Here is a 22086-nt window from a genome sequence, read left to right as displayed (position 1 = left end):
TTGTTTCTGCAGATTAAGCAATCTATCCTTCCTAAGTTGGGGTCTGATCATAACCTAAGTTGCTTGGACTCTTCACTTTTAATGCCGCACCCAATATTACCAACTTGTGGTGATTGGGAGTACAAACAATCCTACTTCAAATTCTAACAATGGTGGCTTGGTATGGAGGGCTTCAAGGACACAGTGCAAGATTGGTGGCAGTCTTTTACAGTATCTGATTACTCTCTTTCATTCTGGCTTCAAAACTGAGGTTCCTTGAGGAGAAATTAAAGGAATGGGGTAGGGATAATAGGAATAACTGGAGGCAAAAAAGAGAAGACATTCTGAATCAGATCTCCAATCTTGATAACATTCAAGAACAGAGGCGCTCCTTATTGTGGATGAATTACTTCAAAAAGCTCATCTGGCTATGGAGTTTGGAGAAGTAGTTAGGAATGAGGATATAGCATGGAGACAGAGGTCAAGAATCCAGCGGTTGGAAAATGGAGACCAGAATACCAAATTCTCTTACAGGATGGCCACAACTCACAAGAGGTTCAACTCTATTGACTCATTAGATATTGAAGAAAATACAGTCACTGATCAGGCAACTTTAAGCATTGGTTGGCAGGCAACTTTAAGCAGAGCTATCTGAACCTGTACCAAGATCATAAAGACGTACAATGCAAAAAATAGAAGTGAACAAGAAATGTTTTGAGGACTTGATATTGACATTTACAATAGGTTATGTAAGTGTATCCTTCATAGCTTGTCTGGCATGATAAGGTTAATTATGGTGTGGACTGATAATGAGCCACCAAAGCCCCTCTTGATTGGAAGAAGAAAATTGCGGCCACTGGAAATTCTTTGCTAACACTTCTCCGTGAGAACATGTGCATGGTCAGCCAGTTTTTTTCTTCAAAACTGCGGTGTTCAGGCCAGCTTATACACACTTTGACTAGTTCGTTAAGGTACCTGCTGCTTCTTACTGGCACAAGTACCGGGTAACTCTATACATCAAGGCTTGAACAGATGGGAAAGAATCACCTAGTGTTTTTTCCTTTTCAAGGATTTAAACCTGAGACCTCATGGTTTTCAACTCATTTCATTAATCACTAGGCCACATCTTTGGGTGCAGTCGACTAGTTATTTATACTGCAAACTCATGCTCGCCTTATTCTGGCCTAAGAGTTGATTATTCAACTTCCTGTGTTTTCTGCAACTTTTCTTCATGTCATGTACTGGTTTGCACAAAATCATTCGAGGAGTTTGTAGAAGTCTAGATCGTCATACTAGGCACTGCTATCCCAGGTAGAAATGTTGCTCGTTACACAGGTTTCACTTATGAGTATTGTTTCTACGGCCTTTCTCCAGGTAGCCGACAGGCTGATTGCATCTGATGATCTAATACAATTTCACTTTAGAAGCACTAATGCTTTCTTATTTAGTGTAATATCTACTTGATTCTCAAACTGATAGGATTTTCTTTGTAATAGAATCGACCTGCCGAGCTGATTGCTAAATTTTTGGACGAGAAGCTTCGTGCTGGGAATAAAGGTACATCAGAGGAGGAATTGGAGGGGACATTAGATAAAGTCCTGGTTTTGTTCAGGTTTATACAGGTATGAGAACACAATAGCAGTAACCTGAGAACTTATGCAATCTATAGCTGCATAAGTCTATTTCTGTTGTTCAAGGGATAGATCAGTGTATGCTTTATTACCTGAAAGTATGCTAAGAGTTTGTTTGATCTTTCATCTTTGTGCAGGGTAAGGATGTATTTGAAGCATTCTACAAGAAAGATCTTGCGAAAAGACTGTTGTTGGGTAAGAGTGCTTCAATTGATGCTGAAAAGTCCATGATTTCTAAGGTCTGTCTTTAATGTTAACTATCACTGTTTCTGCTTTTCTTTGGTACCATCTGCTGAATTTTACCATTATTGTTACAGTTGAAGACCGAGTGTGGCAGCCAGTTCACTAACAAATTGGAAGGAATGTTCAAGGTATGTTCAGCTATGTACACGCTTATTCAACCAAATAGCAAATATATTGAACTTTTTGTTCAGCGTCTTGACTCTTGAGATTGGAGTCTGGAAATTTATGTTGTATCAGTCATGGAATAATTTGCAAACAGGTTATACATTTCCTGGATGATATTATCTACCAACATCAGTTTCGAACTTTCTGCTCTAGCACAAAGTGGTTTCACTGAACATCAGATGAACTTGTTAGTCCTTCTGTTGTGTAATTGACAGATCATGATGGCCTTGGATGTACCTGTGTCAGCATTATCCTCTCTCCATTTCATCTCCATAGCCCAACACCACTGGTCCCCTGCTATTTTTCTGTGTACAATGCTGTATCTAGGATATTTTGACTGATATCTAAAATGGTTACAAGAAAATAAATCAATAGGCTCTAACATTTGTGAAAGATACCTGCACTGTCCGAAAATCTCTTCTAAGGGAGAAATTATGTTGGGATACATATGGATTCCCGTGATTAGGCCTTACCTAATCCAGTAAATATATTTATAAAAAGATATAAATTACATGGAGGACGTAGACCTTAGCCTCCAAAGGATAAAGTACAATGATGTAAACTATAATACATTTTATTTGCATCAAGAACACAGTCTATACAATGGCTGGTTCTTTCTTTACAGGAGAAACAAAAAAATACAGTGTGCACAAAGCTAAATAGGTTAACTGAGTGCCACTGGAAAGACCCAATGCATTAGTCATTAGTAAAAACATTCTTCCCAACCTTAAATCTGATATTTGGTCTTCCATCCTGCTCTTGATTCAGTGAAGATCTAGCTTGCTTTGGAAAAGAAAGATCTTCAGTGAAGACAATGTGTTGTCTGTAACACCCAAATTGGCCATTTGATCTGTAATGCCATTTCCTTCCCTGAAGATGTGAAAAAAATAAAAAGAATTCTCTATGCATCAAGGACCAAATTTGAATAATGTTATGGATCTGCCACGGAACATTGTTCTTCCTATTGATTATATCAACCATTAGTGTAGATTCAGACTCAACAATAGTCTTATGGAAACCATTGTCAATACACATGCTCATTCCTTGTAAAATAGCCTTAGCTGCCACATTCTTACTGCAAATACCATAGGATGAAGCAAAGGCCATTATCATATAGCCAACATGATTTCTAATAATTCCACCACCACCTGCAACTCCAGTATTACCTTTACTGCATCCATCCAAATTCAATTCACCCAGCTATCCTCTGGAATAGACCATCTCACCATTACGCTTTGGACAACAGGTTTTAATCTTTCCACATTGTTACACAAATCTCTCCACCTGGCAGGGAAATTTAAACTAGTAAAGGGGCATTTTATCACCAAGGCTTCTTATTGTCATACCTGCCAAATGATAAGCCTGGTAGACATATGTACATTCTCAAACCTAGCTTTGCACCTGCTTTTCCAGATCTCCCCACAAATACATGTGGGAAGCCATTGAAGTAGAACTTTATGCACCACATTCATAGGCTTTAGGAGCCACCACTATCACTGCCACCAAACAGATGTTAGCAACTCTCTCTCTGGTATTTTGTGCAACAATTTCATCTAGAAGAGATCTAGACTCCACACTTTTGAACACCTTCATCACTGGAAGCTTGGTTCTTCTGAACTCTCTGCACATGGAAAGAAATTTTGAAAGGCATTTTCCTGTGCCACATAACTTTGCCAGGAAGTGTTTCATTCCTGAAGGACCTCAATTATTGCCAAGTAGTTGGGAATCTCCCATTATTATCCACTGTCCAGAATGCCCAGTCTTCCCTTTGTTGATCCACCTCCACCCTTTGAATGTTATTAACCTCAGTAGCAGGGAAAATGGTAGTCAAAGGATCACATCTCCATCTCCCATTAACAAAAAAATGCTAACTTTAGTGCTCATGGGGGTTAGTCTACCGGTGACCATTTTAGCTAAAGGCCCCATTCCTGATCAGATATCCCCTTGACCAATTTTCCTGAGAATAAAAGGTTCGACTCTATCCTTAATCTTCATCATCCTTCTCCAAGTATGAGATTGTCCATATCTCAAAGATTCTTAGGCTATGATCCCTAGAACAGTATTTATCGTTTAGGGGTTGTTTGGTTGGGAACAAGTTATCCCAGGATAAGTTATCTTGGGGTTAGTTATCTTGGGATAACTTATCCCACCATGTATATGGGATAACTTATCCCATCACTATGATATAAATGGTGGGATAAGTTATCCCAAACATGGCAACCAAACAAGATACAATTTTTTTATCCCATCACTATTATTTTGAATCCCTCACACCAAACGACCCCTTAAGGCTTGACTGAGCATAGATTTATGAGTTCTAAAAGTCCACCACATCGTTGCAACAAAGGCATTACAAAAGTCTTCAATTGGTCTAAACCCAGCTCCTCCTTCAGAAGTAGGAAACACATTTCAGACCACTTGATCCAATGGGATTTGTGTTTTGTCCTCCTTTTTTCCCCAACTGAAGTTAGCCAAGATCATCTCCATTTGCTTGATGACTGAAGAGCCTGCAAGACAGACTTTATCAGCACAACTTTGCCCCCAAAAGAGAGTAGTTTTCCATGCCATCCTTGCAACCTAGCATCCACCATTTCCACCATTGAACTAAATTACTCTACCTTGTTAGCCCCCACAAAAATAGACATCCCAGAAACTGCATAGGAAGTCAGATCTGTTGAAACCAGTAGTCTTGTAGACCTTTGTAAATGTCTCAAGAGTACACCTGGGAGGTAAAATAAAACAAGATTTCTGTTTATTCACCAGCTGACCAGAACAAATCTCATATGCACCGAGACTATATATCATCCTCTTGAGAGAATTTGAGTCATCTGAGGTGAAAAGGATGGTATCATCTGCATAGGAGAGGAGTGATAATAGGTCCTTTTTGACAAAGGAGTATGGGATGAACCCATTGAAGATCAGATTATCCCTAAGTTTTGACAGTAATTTAGCCCCAACACAAAAGAGATGGAGATAACTGATCTCCTTGCTTGACCCCTCTTGTAGACTTGAAGAATCCACATCTACCCCCATTGATATTGACAGAGTAGAAATGTTCCTCCGAACTCTATCTATCCACAATTCACTGAAACCAAACTGTATAAAACTTGGCACAGATAGTCCCATTCCATACTGTCATAAGCCTTTCCATGTTTAATTTCACAACCACATTTCCATGTCCATTGGATTGTCTGATATTAAGCACCTTCTCCTGAGTGAGCATAATGTTTTCTGTGATTGACCTTCACTTTATGAACCCTGTCTGACGCGGTGATATCAGCTTCTGCATAATTGGACTTATCTCTGATTTATACAACAACATACCCAGGAATCCCACTAAGTGGGCTCTGGGGAGGGTAGAGTGTACACATACCTTACCACTACCTTGTGAAGGTAGAGAGACTGTTTCCGTAACCTACTGATTTTGAAACTAAAGTTACTTAGACTGATTGATATGAGATCACTAAATTGCTGAGGGCACCCAATGATATGTATAAGGACTAGACATGTATAGATCAAAGCCTTTGGTAATTGAGTTACTTCAAAAAAAAATCAAGAATCATTAGTAAAACATCATTCTTGATGATCTCCCAACAAGAATGGTAGAACATTCCCGACATCCCATCAGATCCAGGAGAACCGTGGGAACTCATAGACATCACCACTTCCTTCACTTCCTCCATTGTGGGAATAACATTCAACATTAGATTTTCTTCCCTTCCAATGATTCTTGGAATATATCCCTGTTCTGAATGCTTTTAGAGAACTGACTTTGAAAAAATTCTACAGCTTCTCTAACTATTTCTTTATCACCCTCTATCCAGCTTCCATCAGTTCTCCTCATCTTCTTGAGGGACATCCTACTCTTCCTGCTTTTAACCACAGAATGATAGAATTTGGAGTTGGTTTCACCTTCAACAAACCACTTAATTCCAGACTTATGTTTTCAATTATTTTCGTCCTCCTTGATAGCTCTGATCAACTCTGCATTAGCTTCATTAAGTAAGTCTCTATTCTTATCAGAATTATCAGAGTTAGAGACAGCCTGCTGGTCTGCAACCTTAGTTCCAGTTCCTTAGTTTTGTCAAAAGATGTTGCCCAAACAATTTCTAGATCACTCAGACAATCTTTTGGCAGTAATTTTTGAGTTTCAAATGAAATTTCCACATTGGTGGTCCACTGACTTCTTTATTCCCTGCATGCTCCACTCATTTAAGAAGTCTGGTTCATCCACCCAAAATCAACAAGTTTAAAGTATTTAATAGGATGCCTAGTCTTCTTTGTTACTTCAATGAGAAGTGGGGAATGGTCAGAACCCGTTCTAACTAGGTGAGAAACACTAGTAGAATCAAACTGATTTGACCATTCTTGGTTGTACAAAATTCTGTCCAATCTCTGCCAAATTGCTTCTCAGGGATCCACCCATTGCACCATGTGAAGTGGGATCTGCTGTAACCAGAGTCCATCAAGTTACAGTCCATGATACACAGTAGAGAGTCCATCCTTTTAGTCATTCAATCAGGTCTTCCACCCATTTGTTCAGCAGGATCAACAATGTAGTTGAAATCCCCCGCAACTATCCAAGGCATCTTTATGAGTATCTGCAATATGTCCCAGACAGTCCCATAAACTCTGTTCCTGTTGCTGAGCTCTTAGCATAAACAAAAGTCATTATAAAATATAAATCTACTCTCATCCAACTTCACAAGGCATGAGACCTGCTGCTCATCAGAATTGATCACTTCACAATCCAGTCCATCCTCCCAGAAAACCCTAATCTGACTGTTGATATTAGAGAAAGCTTTGTTGTACCCAAGTTTTATTCTATATTTGTCCAGTTGATCACCTTTATAGAAAGGTTCTGACTGATTGGGAATTTCAAGCTTCTTATCATTTGTCTTAGTCTCTCCAGAGCAGTGTTAATGCTCCTTGTATTCCAATAAAGAGACTTCAACATGGAAATTAATCGGAATGGTTGTGTCCCTGTGATGAGCTCACAGGGTGGTTTATGGATTGTCTGCCACCCCTTCCTCTTTTAATCCAGTTCCTCCCATTGGGGATAGATGGTCATTGTTTACTATCTCATCTACTGCTCTTGCGTGGCCATCATCACGCTTTGACTCAAAATGTCCACCATACTCAACATTAGATCATCTTAATGTAGTCCCCTTCCAAATGTATTACAGCTTACAGCTTGAAACTACTAAAAATTCCGTTTCTGACAAATAATTTTAACACATCAAAAATATCATCCGCCTGTACTGACACTTCCTGGTCACACCAAAAGTAATCAAGGCCTAAGCAATTCATCTTAAACTTCTATACTTTGTATGCTTGCCCTCAAACATCTTTGATTTCTTTCCTTTCCAAACTGTGCACCATATACATTCTGGGACAATCTTCCATCTCTCTCTCTCTCTCTCTCTCTTTTTTATGCCTTGCCATCACCATTCCAGCATTTCAGGAGTCCTATATTCCTTGGCTTCACCCGTTTTGATCTTTCTCAGACTAATGAATATCCTCCACAGTTGATCAGTCCACTTGCAATGTGAAAAAAACTAAAAAGATGGTTGATTGTCTCTGCTTGTTACCACATAAAAAGCATCTAGAGCATAGTTGAAAACTTGTCAGATTCTCATGTGTCGACACTGCTTCCTTTGCCAACAGCCAAGAGAAAACATCTAGATCATCTTTTTTGTTTTGCTAATACTTCAAAACTGTTTTGTCCAGGACATTGAATTATCAAAAGAGATAAATGAATCCTTCAAGCAATCTTCCCAAGCCAGAACAAAGCTCCCAACAGGGATCGAGTTGAGTGTCCATGTTTTGACAATGGGGTAAGTTGATATTAAAGAATTTTCAGATATTTGTGGTCTGTATCTTCAGAGTTAGAAGTTCATTGCTGGTTGTGCTGCAGGTACTGGCCAACCTATCCCCCCATGGATGTTCGACTTCCCCACGAACTCAATGTCTATCAGGTTTGGCACCATGTTGCTTATATTTAGTTCCTCTTTGACACCATTTAATGTTTCTGTTCACTTTACATTTTGTTATGCGGGGCCCCATGCTGCAGGATATTTTCAAGGAGTTCTACTTGAGTAAGTACAGTGGTAGGCGTTTGATGTGGCAAAATTCATTGGGCCACTGTGTTCTGAAAGCTGAATATCCAAAAGGAAAAAAGGAGCTCGCAGTTTCTCTGTTTCAGGTTGGTTTTTTCTAGTATTATTAGCATAATAGTATTCCTTTGCATATTATCTAAGTTATTGGTTTTGTGACCTTTATCCTCTTGCTGCAGACTGTTGTTTTGATGCTTTTTAATGATGCGGAAAACCTTAGCTTCCAAGATATCAAGGAAGCAACTGGAATTGAGGATAAAGAGCTGAGAAGGACTCTACAGTCTCTTGCATGTGGAAAAGTTCGTGTTCTCCAGAAGGTATGTGGTCATTGCTAGGTCAAGATTTTTCTTTCTTTTATCGTATTACCATCTTACATACTGATTCTTTCGGAAAAAATATCTTACAGATTCCAAAAGGAAGAGATGTGGAGGACGATGATACCTTTGTGTTTAATGATCAATTTACTGCTCCACTATATCGTATAAAGGTAAATCCCTTTTTTGATCAAGTATAAAGGCAAGTGCTTTTTGGTGTTTTCAGATAATGCCATCACCTCAAAGACTGAAGTGTTAAAACTTAAAAAAGTGGCTTTTCCATAGAAAAAAAAGAAAAGAAGTGTTCTGTTGACAAATATGAGATAAAGATGTGATTGGTATTTTGGTACAAGGGGGTGTTTGGATTGACTTTTTTTTTAAGTAGCTTATAAGCTAAAAGCAAAAGGCCATAAGTTGGTCATATCCAATTTTTAGCTTTTAGTTTATTTTTGTACTTTTTTGACCTAAATGTAGGTGCTTAAAAGCACTTTTTGTCTTTCCCAAACACCTCCAAAAATAATTTAAAAAAGAGCTTAAAAGCTAAAAACTAGTTAAAATAAGCCAATCGAAAACAACCTCTTAAGTGGTCTGCTAATCCTGCTAGACATGTCAGAGCTAACAATAAATATATATATACAGGTAAATGCCATCCAGATGAAGGAAACAGTTGAGGAGAACACAAGCACTACTGAGAGAGTATTTCAGGACCGGCAATACCAGGTTTGCTCATCTATTCTTATTCTCTACATTAGTATTTCAATGGGTTGCACAGTCAAAACTACTCTAAAGTAAATAAAACTTGCTGTAGCATTTTTAACAGACGAGATTTGTGCTGCCTTCAATAGATGCATCACAAATTTGTCTTTTAGTTTTAACTGACATGACATGCTGTTCATATTTCATCTTACTGCACTGTTTTACTATTGATATATTCCTAATATCCTATTATATCTAAGGCCAAAATTAGTCAGAAAAAAGACGAGGGCTGCTGAAACATTAAAGGAATTTCAGACTCGTTTTTTGCTGTTGATTTTCTTCAATCATCTCTGCCTACTTATGCAGGTTGATGCTGCTATTGTTAGGATAATGAAGACCAGAAAAGTGCTGAGTCACACCCTCTTAATAACTGAACTCTTTCAGCAGGTAATGAAACTTTCCACCTTGTTGTGTTAACTCAGTAATTGTTAATCCTTGAGCTGGGAATGGATCTGGTGCCTCCTACTCCCACCCTGTGGATTCAGATGCCCAAACTCCGCATGTGGTTGAGAACCATTACTTGTATTCGAATGGTCTGGATTCAGGCATAGGATTAACTGCTAGGTGTTGAAAGCTGAGCACAATAGGGGATAACTGATGGGTCATAGAAAGCTGAGCACTTATATCAATTAATTTGAAGTAGTAATGTGTGGTCTTAGGGGTTGAAGAATTGAAGTAATAATCGGGAACCGATTTTAGTAAAGGTGATACTTGGTGAATTTTTCCCTTTGGCCAAATTTTTGGTGATAGAGTTATGCTGTACCTGTTCCGTAGCAGATAGCTGGTAATCAATTGATGAGTCGAGGTGTGTATAAACTGGTATGAACACCACTGTTATTCAAAAGAAATGTACCTTACCATTTTCTCTGTAGATGAAATGTTATTCTGAGTTCTTGCAACAGAAAAAAAATATTAATGAAAGAATAATTGGCAAGCAACATTGGACCTTTTAGTATGCAGGTGGCAGACAGGTGTTGAAAATCTGAGCACGAGTTTAACTAATTTTTTTCCTTGTGAACTTAAATAAATAAGAAGCCTTGTGATCAAAGTAAAACCATAGATTTGTTCAATTCCAAACAGCAACCTTAACCTTTTTAAATGGAAACAGCTACTGCTTTGTTGTTGACTTCTCAGTAAAATAAATATATAGTTATGCTTTTCCCGAGGCAAATGGTTATTAATGAAATGGTAATAGGTAATGTTGAGGATGAGAAAATCTACTAGATGAAGAAATGAATTAGAAAGCATGAAGGTAGTAGTTTACCTAACTGCAGGTTAAGACAGCGTCTTCTAAACCACTAAAAGGCCATCACTTTTTGACTTCCAAGTTAGAGTGAACCATTATCATCTCGGAATAAGAAAATAGGGGAATATCAATGAAATCAGCTATTAATACAATTATACTGAATCATTGTAGCTAAGGAAGGTTATTAGTATTTATGAAATCAGCTATTTGCCAAAATAATTTTCAGAACTTGTCTTCTACAACTCTACTTTTTTTGGTTCAAATATTTTCACCTTGTCAATGGTGAGTGTGTATTTGATCCAATTCATCTTTAGCTGGGTTGGTCTGCACTTTCGCTTAGTTTGATGATGAGAAGACGTTCCTATATGATTATCAAGACTTTATTGTTGCCAATATGATTCAACTGAGTATAGTGGTAGTTAGGATACAAAGTATGACCTCATGAACACCTAAAACAGCAATATTGTGACTGTTTTTCTTCTACAATAATAGTTAATATCTTCAATTTGCCTCTTTCATTACAACATTTGTTTCCACGTACCATGGTCAAGTCACTTGTAATAATTGATGGGTAGAGGGGTAGGCTGATTTTTCCACCGAGTTTCAGATGGTGTGCCGCTGGTTCTCAGGGGTTTCTTGTTTATCAAAATAATAAAAAAAAGAAGAAACAATCATTGCTAGAAATAAGAGTATATTTTTGCTACTGTACTAGTGCTTTTGATTTTAGCTGTGTTTTCATTTGGAGCGTATTTTGATCAGTTCTACTGTAAATAAAGCATGTGTGTTGTCATTTCATTTCAAGCTATATTAGCTTAAGGGGAGTTGTTCTGTTTAAACTAATTCAACTTTTTTAACTGTTGTTGGAGCAGCTTAAATTCCCAATAAAACCAGCTGATCTGAAGAAAAGGATTGAAAGCCTCATAGATAGGGAGTACCTGGAACGGGACAAAAACAATCCTCAAATATACAACTACCTTGCTTAGAATGTTTCCAGACATCAAAAAAAAAAATTCCATGTAAATGACTTGGGAGACTTCCTTGTCAGCTTCTGTACAGTTGACTTTGTAACCATTAATTTTGTTGTCATATACATTGTAAAGCTTATATTTAAGTTTATTTGGTGTGTCTACTTTTTTTTTTATTTCTTATGTCTACTTTTCGTTTTTTTCTTGAACCATATGAGCAAATTCTCTCCATTTTGTCTTCACTTCATCTCGAGTAATAATTTTGCTGTCGATATCATGTACTTTAGGGCCCGTTTGGAAAGCTATATTGATAATTGAATTTGGTGTAATTGAGTGTGTTTGGTTGGGCATATAATTACTTGGTCGGCAGGTAATTGGGTATAATTAATTGGGTGTAAATACACTCCAATTCTCAGGGAAGGACCATGAATTGCTATAATTACATGGTGTAATTACAAGCTAATTTTTTTTTTCTTTTTATTTATACTTTTGTTTTTTCCGTTTTAGTTTTTTTTTTTTTGTTTTAATTTTTTTTATTTTATTATTATTCTAAAAATATCTTAAATTATTTATTTATTCTCAACCTTCATTTGATTCCATGTAATTATTCGTATTATCTATTTTTTTATCATCATAATTTTGTTAGTAGTTAATTTTTAAATTAAAGGAATTCATTGTTGGTAAGGTTATAGACTTACATTTTATCTTTTCTTTTATGTGATATTTATGTATGTTATTATGTTAAACTTTGACATAAGAGTATTATATTAAATTTTGGGAACATTATAGAAAATGGCAAGATGCCAACATGTTTATGGAAAACATCTATAGTTTAATCTCCCTCTCCCTCTCTCCTACCAATAAAACGTAATTCATTCAAATGTATCATGTATTAATTGTATTCATTCAAATTTAGGTGGGAGCTTTGTATTTTTATCAATTGTATTCGAAAATTGTTTTTGTATTGTTGTATCAATTGTATTTGTATTCATACGAATATAATATGCATTTGTCAAATGTATTATGTATCAATTGTATCCAATCAAAGAGAGGATGAATACAATTGTATTCGTTGTATTTTGAATACAATTGATACAAAATACAAAATAGTTATGCACTAAATAAATAAAGAATACAATCCTCTCTCCTCCCTCTCTTGATCTTGCTCGCCTCTTTCCTCGTAATATGAATTCATTTTGACACAAATCAGTTGTATTTGTATTTTTTTTCTTCAAACCCGTGAAAAAATACAAAAATATAAATGCGTTAAATCAAAATGTTGCTGCAAATTGTAATTAGTGAAACTGTAGCTATGAAGTACTATTTATTGCCTAATGTTTGTTGTTTTTGAATGTTTTCAATTTTTTGTTTTGGATTTAAAAATTATGTTATATTTTTAGTTTCATTTGTTTTAGTAGTATTGACTTGAGATTTCACAATGCAGGTCATTTATTTGTTTAGTTAGACTTAACAGATTATATTTTTGTTAAATATTTAATAATTTATGACATTTTATTCAGGAAAAATTGTTCGAAATATATACAAACTTTGATGAAAATTGCTGAATAATCCAAACTTTGAGCGAGTTTATTACCCCTGCACTATTTAATAGTGTATTTTATAGGTATATATGTGTCCATCTGGATCAGTGCGTGAATACACAGAAGACAGACGCGTAGGGAACAAAATAAATACTTTATGAGCCTATCATAAACTGTCACATATCAATAAAGGTGAAATTTATTTTATAATATTTTATTTTGTAATAATATTCATTTATTTAGACCCATTTTTTTTTACCTCTTTACCTAATTCTTCTTCTTCTTCTTCTTCTCCATGGCCATTGTTCACTCAAACAAAAATCACCATTGTAGATCAAAGAAGTAAGCTTTAACAAACTATTCTCTTTAATATTTTATGCTTAGTTGTCTTGTTTGTTCGATTTTTCATTAGGGTTTCTAATTTCTTCTCTCTGATTTCTATTTTTTTCCATTAGGGTCAGCCATAAAAGCGTTAAAATTAAATTTGAATAGCATTAATTTTGACAAGAATGATCCAAAGTTGAATGAGAAAGTGCAATGCTTTCGTGGTTTGTTGCTCCCTTTGAGAATAGTGAAGAAAAATAAGACTTTATCAAATTTGGGGAAGTGGAAAGGTCAAGAACTGAATACAATTTTTTCTTTTTTAATTTATCAAATGTTCAAATATACTTTTGAAAATCAATTAATCAATTGATTAAACTAATTGACTAATCTAATTTATTAAGTGACACGTGTGAGACAATCACTTACGATTGACCGAGTAAGTGGTCCAGTTAGGCACATATATACCTTTAAATTACACTATTAAATATTGCAGGAGGTAATAGGACCCGTCAAAAGTTTGGGATTGTTATAGCAATTTTAGTCAAAGTTTAGATATATTTCGTACTATTTTCCCTTTTATTTATAATATTAATATTTCTGCAAACATGCATTTCATGATGTTCATAAAAATCTTGTACTTTTAGTTTTTATGATTAATTCAATTGAAATATACTAATTTCAAAAATATAAATCAATTATTTTTTGACAATATTATTTAAGAACATATGTTTATTAATAAGTATATTATCAAAAGACAATATATTTCTTAAATATTTAATTTAATATCATTTATAAAATTTCTTATCTGTCCAATTTAAAAATTAAATAATTAACTTTTATTTTTAAAATTTAATATAATCTTATGATTGCAATTGTGTATCCAAACATTACATTTGTAATTAAACTGTAATTACGCTATGGCAAACAAACAAGTTAGTGTAATTACTAGGCTAGTAATTACTACCGTAATAGTTGCATCAATTTCAATTGCCATGTGGATTTCCAAACAGACTCTTAGAGATTTCAGTTGTCGTTCTCTGATCAGATTGTAGAGGAATTTTAGTGAGTAGTAGAGGTTCCGTAAAAGTACTCTTCATTGTATAGTGTTTACCCCTTTTGTTGTTTACTCAAAGTTCTCTCCTTAGCTAAACAACTAAGTATATTAAATATATCTAATTATATAGAAAAGTAGTAATATTTTATGGAAAAAACACTAGATCAAGTTAGGAATAGAAAGAAATCTGTGATCAGAACTCATCTTTCCTCTTACATGAATTTCAAGAATTCATTGGAAAAATAAAGAGCTGAACACATGGATGCATCAGGAGGGTATTCCCCCGATTTAGTCCTATAGTCTTACGTCCTTTACCAAGCGATGCAAGATGCTATGAAACACGATGGCATGGTAGAAGAGTTTCCTTGCTTAAACTTAGTCATTGTGTGGGAAAAGAGATTGATATAACCTCGAGAACCTTGTTCTCATAGAAGATCACCACCAAAAGCCACCAACTCCAAGGGGTGGCTAACATTATAGCTGTGGTACAACCCTCCTAAGCTTCTGTAGGTGGTGAGATTGTATGACATGACTTGTCGTTTGAAGCTAAGTTGTGGCTTGATTTTTGTGTGTGACAACCTCATGCCTTCGAAGAATGATCAAAGGATACATGTTGAGGCTTCTATTCTCATTGTTTGCATCATGTTGAGCATTCATATCAATTTTGGGGAAGTGGTGGTGATAACGCTCAAATCACCCTTCAAAACCAATTAAAAAGGTAAACAATCGTAGTCAACAAAAATCCAACAAAAAGTTGGGGTCGAATCCCACCGGGAGCGGGTATCGTGGAGAATTCTTTATCGAGAGATTTGGACTTTAAAGCAACTCATTTGGAGTAGTAAAAACAATTGGGTGGATGGTACCACCAACTTAATGTAAAGATTTGTTGTCAATTATTCCAATTAAACTAAAATTCGAACGAAATCAAGAGTTATCAAGCAATCTAGGGGTGCGGGGATCGGATATCAATGTCATATAGGAATAATGTGCTACTCTATCATGATGTACATACATGAATAGGCTAAGTCATTTTCACTAACGCTACTCATCTTTTGATCTCAAAGCATTTATTCCTAGAATATCCTTTCGATCTCATCTAATGCCAATTATTAATGACCCAATATCTTACTCTATTCTCTCTTTCAAGAATAGGGAAAGTAGATTTGACGCATAACCTCTCTTTCGAGCAAGTTAAAGACATCAAACCTAAATTTCTAGTATTGAATTAATTACCCACTCAAGCTAATCTCTTTCGAGCATAAACCGGAGATCGGGAGTAGGAATTAAGTTCGCAACCTTAACCCTTAAGTTAACCCTATGATAATTAGACCAAATTCATGCATCAACAACAACAAAACAAAGCATAGCAAAATACCCACTACATTAAATTGACACCCAACCCCATTATAGCTCCCCTAGATCTTGGGGTTTTAGCCACCCATCATAAAAATATACCTTCCATGAAAGCAACCATGAATGACTTGAAATCAAGAAATTAAGAGTAAACCCACCTTGGATTTCACTTCAATTTATCGAATTCAAGATTCAAATTATAAAACCCCAAGAAAGCTAGAAAAAGTGTTCTTTCTCAAAACTTTCCTCTCAATTATACTGTTCAACTCTCTAATCGGACTCTTCTAAAACTCTATCATTTGGGTTATTTATATTTTCCTAAATTTGGCCCAAATGTCTACTTCGTAACCAAATTGGCGACATTAGTCGGGCTTGCCTAATTCACTTGGTGAATCACCCTTCGTTTCCCCATGCTCGCCTTTGTGATGCTCTAGGCTTTAGGTGTTTGAACCTCAGTTGGTGAACTCGATTGAGTCAACCTTTCACATTCGGTGTATCGCCGAATACCACTTTAGTTAGCCCTTCGAGCATTAAATTTTTGCCTTGCACACTGTCTCTTTGGGCGATGTGCTTCAGATCCACATTTCTTAGTCGGTGTATCGCCTTTTCTACTAGAGTTCCTCAACCTTCTTTGGTAAAAGAAAATGATATGCATTGTCAGATTGGGCGAAGTCTATCTCAGTTGACGATCCGTCCTTCATTCTAGGCAATCATCAATGTTCATTTTGCACTTCTTTCGCATTTTTGGTCATTCTTTCAAGCTTTAGTCCATGCCTTGTCCAATTGCCTTCATGGCTGCAAATCATCAACATTTGATTAGAAAAGGGAAAAGTTAGACATTGAGGACACCAATTATTGAGCTAAATGGACCATAAACGAGTGCAAATATACCACTCATCAACACCCCCAACTTAAACTTTTGCTTGTCCTCAAGTAAATCAAGAGCATAATAAGCTCAATAAGGGTGTCTACAACAGTACTCAAAGAGAGTTAACATGCAAACGCCATGGCAAAAATACTCTCAATAGTATGTTACCCTAAATCATGATAAAAAAGCTCCAATTGATGACTAGTTAGTCTCAACACAAGTTCAAGCTCACTTTAGCTACCTTTCTATAGCAAGAACATATTCGACACATGCATTAAGTGACCTTACATTAAGAATGATTTCATGCTCTCACAAAGAAAATCAACAAAAGTAATAGGAATCAATGCAACTCTCACACTCTCAAAAGAGAAATACATGGAAGCTTTTACCTATAGGTTTGCCCATATTTTCTAATCATTACACAACCTAGTTCATGCAGGATCTCAAGGGTCTTTTAGGCATGTAATGGGGCTGAGGGTTAAGACATGGTCAATTTGGATTGGTGACTTTTCTTTTTCAAAGCATTGTTGCAATCATCATCACCTCTCTCAAGTTCTTTTTTTTTCATTTGAGAACTCAAATCTATACTTTTCACTCAAATTATTTGGAACTCCCCTTTATTTCATTCACTTCAATTTTCATTTTCCATCAAGTTGATGAAAACTACACACACATTTTCTTTATAAGGAGGGGTTCCCTCTTTTATAAAACTTTCAGATTTTGCTGTTCTCATTTCTTCTTTCTTTGCCCTTCACTTGGCTCTCGTTCATCCTTCCTATACACACCCCCCCAACTTAGGATTTTGTCCTAAGTTTTCTATTCAAACATCACAATGCTTAGAAAAAGATTTTGGGAGAGAAGGTAAGGACAATTTTGTTCAAAAAGCTTCTTTTGGGTTGTCAACAAATAGGTTAGGCTCAAATTGGTGCCAACATAGATCCATACCCTCACAAGGTAGTCACAACAAGCTTTATAGAATATTTGGCTCCCTCATTGAATTTTCGCCCAAGATCATGGCATTTCTAATAGCATAAGAGTGGTTGGGATGTAACCCATACACCACGTACAAGTTTGAAACTGAAAAGATAATGAAAAACAATAAAGGAACTAAAGCATCAATGTCCTTGACCTCAGAGCATGAGGACTCACCAATCCAATGTGCTAGTAAAACAATTCAAGCTTTCCATGAGTGGGAAGAGGAGCATCAGACCATATATTATAAGATAATATAGGCAAAAGTATGCATTAGTGCATTGAATTTACTAAGTATGGAGAAATGCATAAAAACATAGGCATGATAACATGATGAGCTTAAACATTATATGCTAGACCAAGTAAAACGTAGTAAGAGCCTTTAAAGAATCCATGAGTCAAAATCAAGGTCAATGTATACTTAAAACACAAGGAAAGATTTCATAAAATCTTGAAAAAAGCATACTTCATATGTGGGATATTTACTATTAACTGACAATAAGACCATGTGAGCTATAACATGGAATCCGGCATGACCCTCACACCAAAAAGGGAAAACTAGTTGCCAAGGTAGAATTCTATCACATTCATTCATAATTGTTATTGTGGATCCTCTAGTTAGGTCATTTAAGATAATCCTACGGGGCCACATAGTTTGGGAAGAGGGAATTGCTGCTAGATACCAAACCTCTACTAATAGTAGGGCCTCCATTCCAAAGTCTTCTTGGTGCTAAGTAAATCCCAATGGAAAAGAAATAATCATTTTCGTATCAAAATACTTTGAAGGGAACATTTTAGACTACCAATCCAATCATGTTCATATAAGAGTAAGAGTAGTTCCTTTCAAATCCTCATTTCATAAAACTTTCATATTAAACACTTACCTTTTTCAAGAATCTAAATCATAATTTCATTCATATGTGAGAAAAACCTTTTATAAATCATAGATACTTACCTCAAAAGAATCCATAGTTCATAAATCATTATTTTCATAAAACATGCATAATTTTCATAATCAATTTCATGCCTTCATAAGCATTGTTCATAAAAGTTCATACAATGGGTATAGGCATGGGTCCATATGAAATAAATTGAAATTTAGGAAATTGAATCAAATCATGCATAATAATATTGAAAATAAACAATTGAATCATAATAAATAGGACTCATGGAGATTTGCATAAAACTCTAATGGAATTGGATGAAATCAATTAGGAGATTGATATTCTTTTGGGTACCAATGGATGAAAGGAATCCATTGGTGAATTCCTACATACCTCAGGTAATCAAATATCTAGCAATGGAAAGAAGAACCTTGGAGCTTGATGAAACCCTAACCTTCACCTTGAGAGCTCTTGAAAGAATTTTGAGAAGAAGCATTGAGAGATTTTGGGAGAGTTTAAGTGAATGAGAGAAATTAGGCTTAGTTTAATGAGTACAAACGGTTATAGGGTAGTTATAGAGCCAAAACGACATAGTTTAGGGGTTAATTAGGTAGGAAAAGACCAAAACACCTTTACTAAAAAACTATCGGATAAGGTATATGGTTTTGACCTACGGGCCGTCCTAGTCAACCATAGAACCTGTTATTAGGGTTTAAAATCCATTCAACTTCAACGAAACCATTCTACAGGTCGTCATCCATTCTACGGTCCGTAGACCTCTTCCATAGAACCCAACTTTAGGTCCAAAATTTTGATAAAACTGCATCCCTTTTATGAAACCCTCCTAACTGACTCCTCTGGTTCCCTCATAGGTCAAACATCAAATATTTGACATTTAAAAACTCAAACCAAGTCCTAGGACTTCCTTTGTATGGACCGTAGAACTTCCTATTGTCCTTAGGTAAGACTCGTAGACCTTTGCATCAGTGCCAAAACTGAACTTTTCCTTTCCAAGTCAACTTTCAATTTCCGAGGTGTTACAACAATGAAGTACATAATGATCCGCTCCCGCTTCAACTTAGAAATGAGTAACCTCTGAAACTCATCACCAGGACTCAAGTGCTCGGCCTTCACCTACTAGAAACAAAGGCAATGAGCTACATAGTTTGCTATATCCCTCTTTATACCGCTCCACTAGTAATGTTTCCTCAGATCTATATGCTTCTTTGTTGTGGCTGGGTGAATAGAATTCATGGAACTGTGGTCCTCCTAAAGTACCACCTAAATCAAATCCCCAACTCTAGGAACACAAATATGGTTGCCAAATCTAGAAACACCATCAGAATCTAAAGTCGCCTCTCTAACATCACCACTCATAATTCGATCACTGATGGCCACCAAAAATTTATCCTCAAACTTTCGACCACGAATCCTCTGTAATAGGGTGGAGCAAGCCTCAATATAAGCTAAAACCTAACTAGGATCAGTTATATTAAGTTGAACAAACTATTTTTTCTACGAAATGGATTTCCTATGTTAATGGACTCTAAGGAAGATTTGAATCCCCTACTCACCACCTTCCAGCTCAAGGCATCCGTTAGCACATTAGTGATGGTACAAAATAGAGTTGTCATAGTCCTTCAGAAGCTCAATCCACCTACGCCGCCTCAAATAAAGGTTCTTTTGGCTCAACATATATTGAAGACTTTGGTGATCTGTGAAGATCTCACAATGAAGACCGTACAAGTGGTCCCTCAAAAATCTTAAGTGTAAAGACTAGCGCGACCAACTCCAAATCATGTGTGGGGTAGTTGTGCTCGTTCACATTAATCTTCCTCCATGCATATGCTATAACACAACCTTGTTGCATCAGTTTAAAACCCAAACTAAATTCGGATGAATCACAATACACCGTAAACTCATGGCCCTCAACAAAAAGAGTAGAATAGAAGCAGGGGTGAACAACTTCTTCAGCTTAAAAAATCTCACCTCAGACTAGTCGGACCACTCAAATGGAAAATACAATATACTCAGCTTAGTCAACGATGCTGCTATAAAGTAGAAGCCCGAGATGAATTGCTTGTAGTAGCCTGCCAACCCTATGAAACTCTTAATCTCTATCATTGAGGTAGGCCTAACCCAATTACAGACCATCTCAATCTTTGTTGGTTCTACCATAATACCATCCTTGGACCCCATGTACCCCAAGAGCGCGACAAACTGAAGTCAAAACTCGCACTTTGAGAACCTGGTATAAGGTTGTTAATCTCTCAAAGTTTGGAGCACAATCCTCTAATGTTGTTTGTGCTCCTCCCTAGTACTCCTCGAGTATACAAAAATGTCGTCAATGAACAAAATAATGAAAAAGGTATATATAAGTCCTGCAAACACACGTCCTCAAGTCCATGAATGTCGTTGGGTCATTAGTTAACCCAAAAAACATCAATATGAAGTCATAATGGCTGTAACGAGTCCTACAAGTTGTCTCAGGGATGTCCTCCGCCCTAATCCACATCTAATCGTAACCAAACCTCAAGTCAATTTTAGAAAATAATGCAACACCCTAAAACTAATTAGAATTCATCAATACGAGACATATGGTACTTATTCTTCACTATTACCCTATTCAACTACCTATAATAGCTACTCAAATGCATAAACCCATCCTTCTTCTTCACAAACAAAATGGGAGTACCCTAAAAGAGAGATGTTGTCTAAGAAAGACCTTACCCAAAAGATCCTAAAGCTAAATATTAAAATCTTTAAGCTCAAATGGTTCCTTATGGTAGTGCGTAATAGAAATAAGATGAGTGTCTAGATCAATATCAATAACAAAGTCATTATCACATTCAAGAGGAATGCCAAATAGGTATGTAGGAATGACATCCACAAACTAGTGCACAATAGGAACTGAATCATTTATAGGGCTCTCCCTGATAACATCATGAATATAATCAAAATACGGTAAGTAAACACTTGATACTAATCTCTGAGCCTATACATAAGAGACAATCTAGTCAGTGTGCAACTACTTGAACCCTGCCACATGACTAATGGAAAAATAGACATGGCTAAGGTAATAAAGAATCTGGGACCACTCAATAGGGAGATAATTGGCCCATGCACAAAATAATATCAAATCTAACATATCAAGAAAAATAAGGTCTTCCCCCGTGTCACACTCCTAAATCATCACCACACAGTCTCTATAGATCGGATCCACTATTAAAGAATCACCCATATGAGTCGATACATGAAATGGCACTAACAAAGGCTTAGAAAGCAACTCCAATCGATGAGTTAAATAATTATAAATATATGAATACATAGAGCCTATATAAAATAAAGTCAAAAGTTGGTTGATGACAAACTGAGATCATACATGCAATCACTGAATCTGAGGCCTCAACCTCTAGCCTAGCAGGAAACACATAGATTTTGTCATCCACCCCTGGACTATGCTCCACCTCTACCATCTATTCTAGCTTCTTGCGTGCCTCTTTAAGCACTATGGGGACACCCTTACGAACCAGAGCACAACCTCTACTCAGAGGCAATACACCCCTATGCTTAGGGAAATCTGTGACATAATATCAAAACTTACTACAATAAAAGCAACCCCGATCACCTCAAGGTCTAAGTGGAAGACTATCTAATCATCCTTGGCCTCTACGA

General features: G+C 36.2%; 1 protein-coding gene across 1 annotated transcript in view; it reads left to right on the top strand.

The window, feature by feature from the left end:
• LOC102605478 (cullin-4-like) overlaps positions 1 to 11591 on the top strand; it is a 40388-nt gene extending 28797 nt beyond the window's left edge. The window contains exons 7-17 of the mRNA XM_006361486.2: positions 1476 to 1601; positions 1748 to 1849; positions 1928 to 1981; positions 7749 to 7855; positions 7936 to 7996; positions 8092 to 8223; positions 8314 to 8451; positions 8541 to 8621; positions 9088 to 9168; positions 9511 to 9591; positions 11320 to 11591. Of these exons, the coding sequence (XP_006361548.1) occupies positions 1476 to 1601; positions 1748 to 1849; positions 1928 to 1981; positions 7749 to 7855; positions 7936 to 7996; positions 8092 to 8223; positions 8314 to 8451; positions 8541 to 8621; positions 9088 to 9168; positions 9511 to 9591; positions 11320 to 11433 (1077 nt within the window). The 3' untranslated portion in view covers positions 11434 to 11591. The remainder of the gene's footprint in view (positions 1 to 1475; positions 1602 to 1747; positions 1850 to 1927; positions 1982 to 7748; positions 7856 to 7935; positions 7997 to 8091; positions 8224 to 8313; positions 8452 to 8540; positions 8622 to 9087; positions 9169 to 9510; positions 9592 to 11319) is intronic.
• The last annotated feature ends 10495 nt before the right edge of the window (positions 11592 to 22086 follow it).

Source organism: Solanum tuberosum, unplaced genomic scaffold (genome assembly GCF_000226075.1).
Source record: "Solanum tuberosum cultivar DM 1-3 516 R44 unplaced genomic scaffold, SolTub_3.0 scf00359, whole genome shotgun sequence".
Lineage (NCBI taxonomy): Eukaryota > Viridiplantae > Streptophyta > Magnoliopsida > Solanales > Solanaceae > Solanum > Solanum tuberosum.
This window is presented reverse-complemented; position numbering and strand designations above follow the sequence as displayed.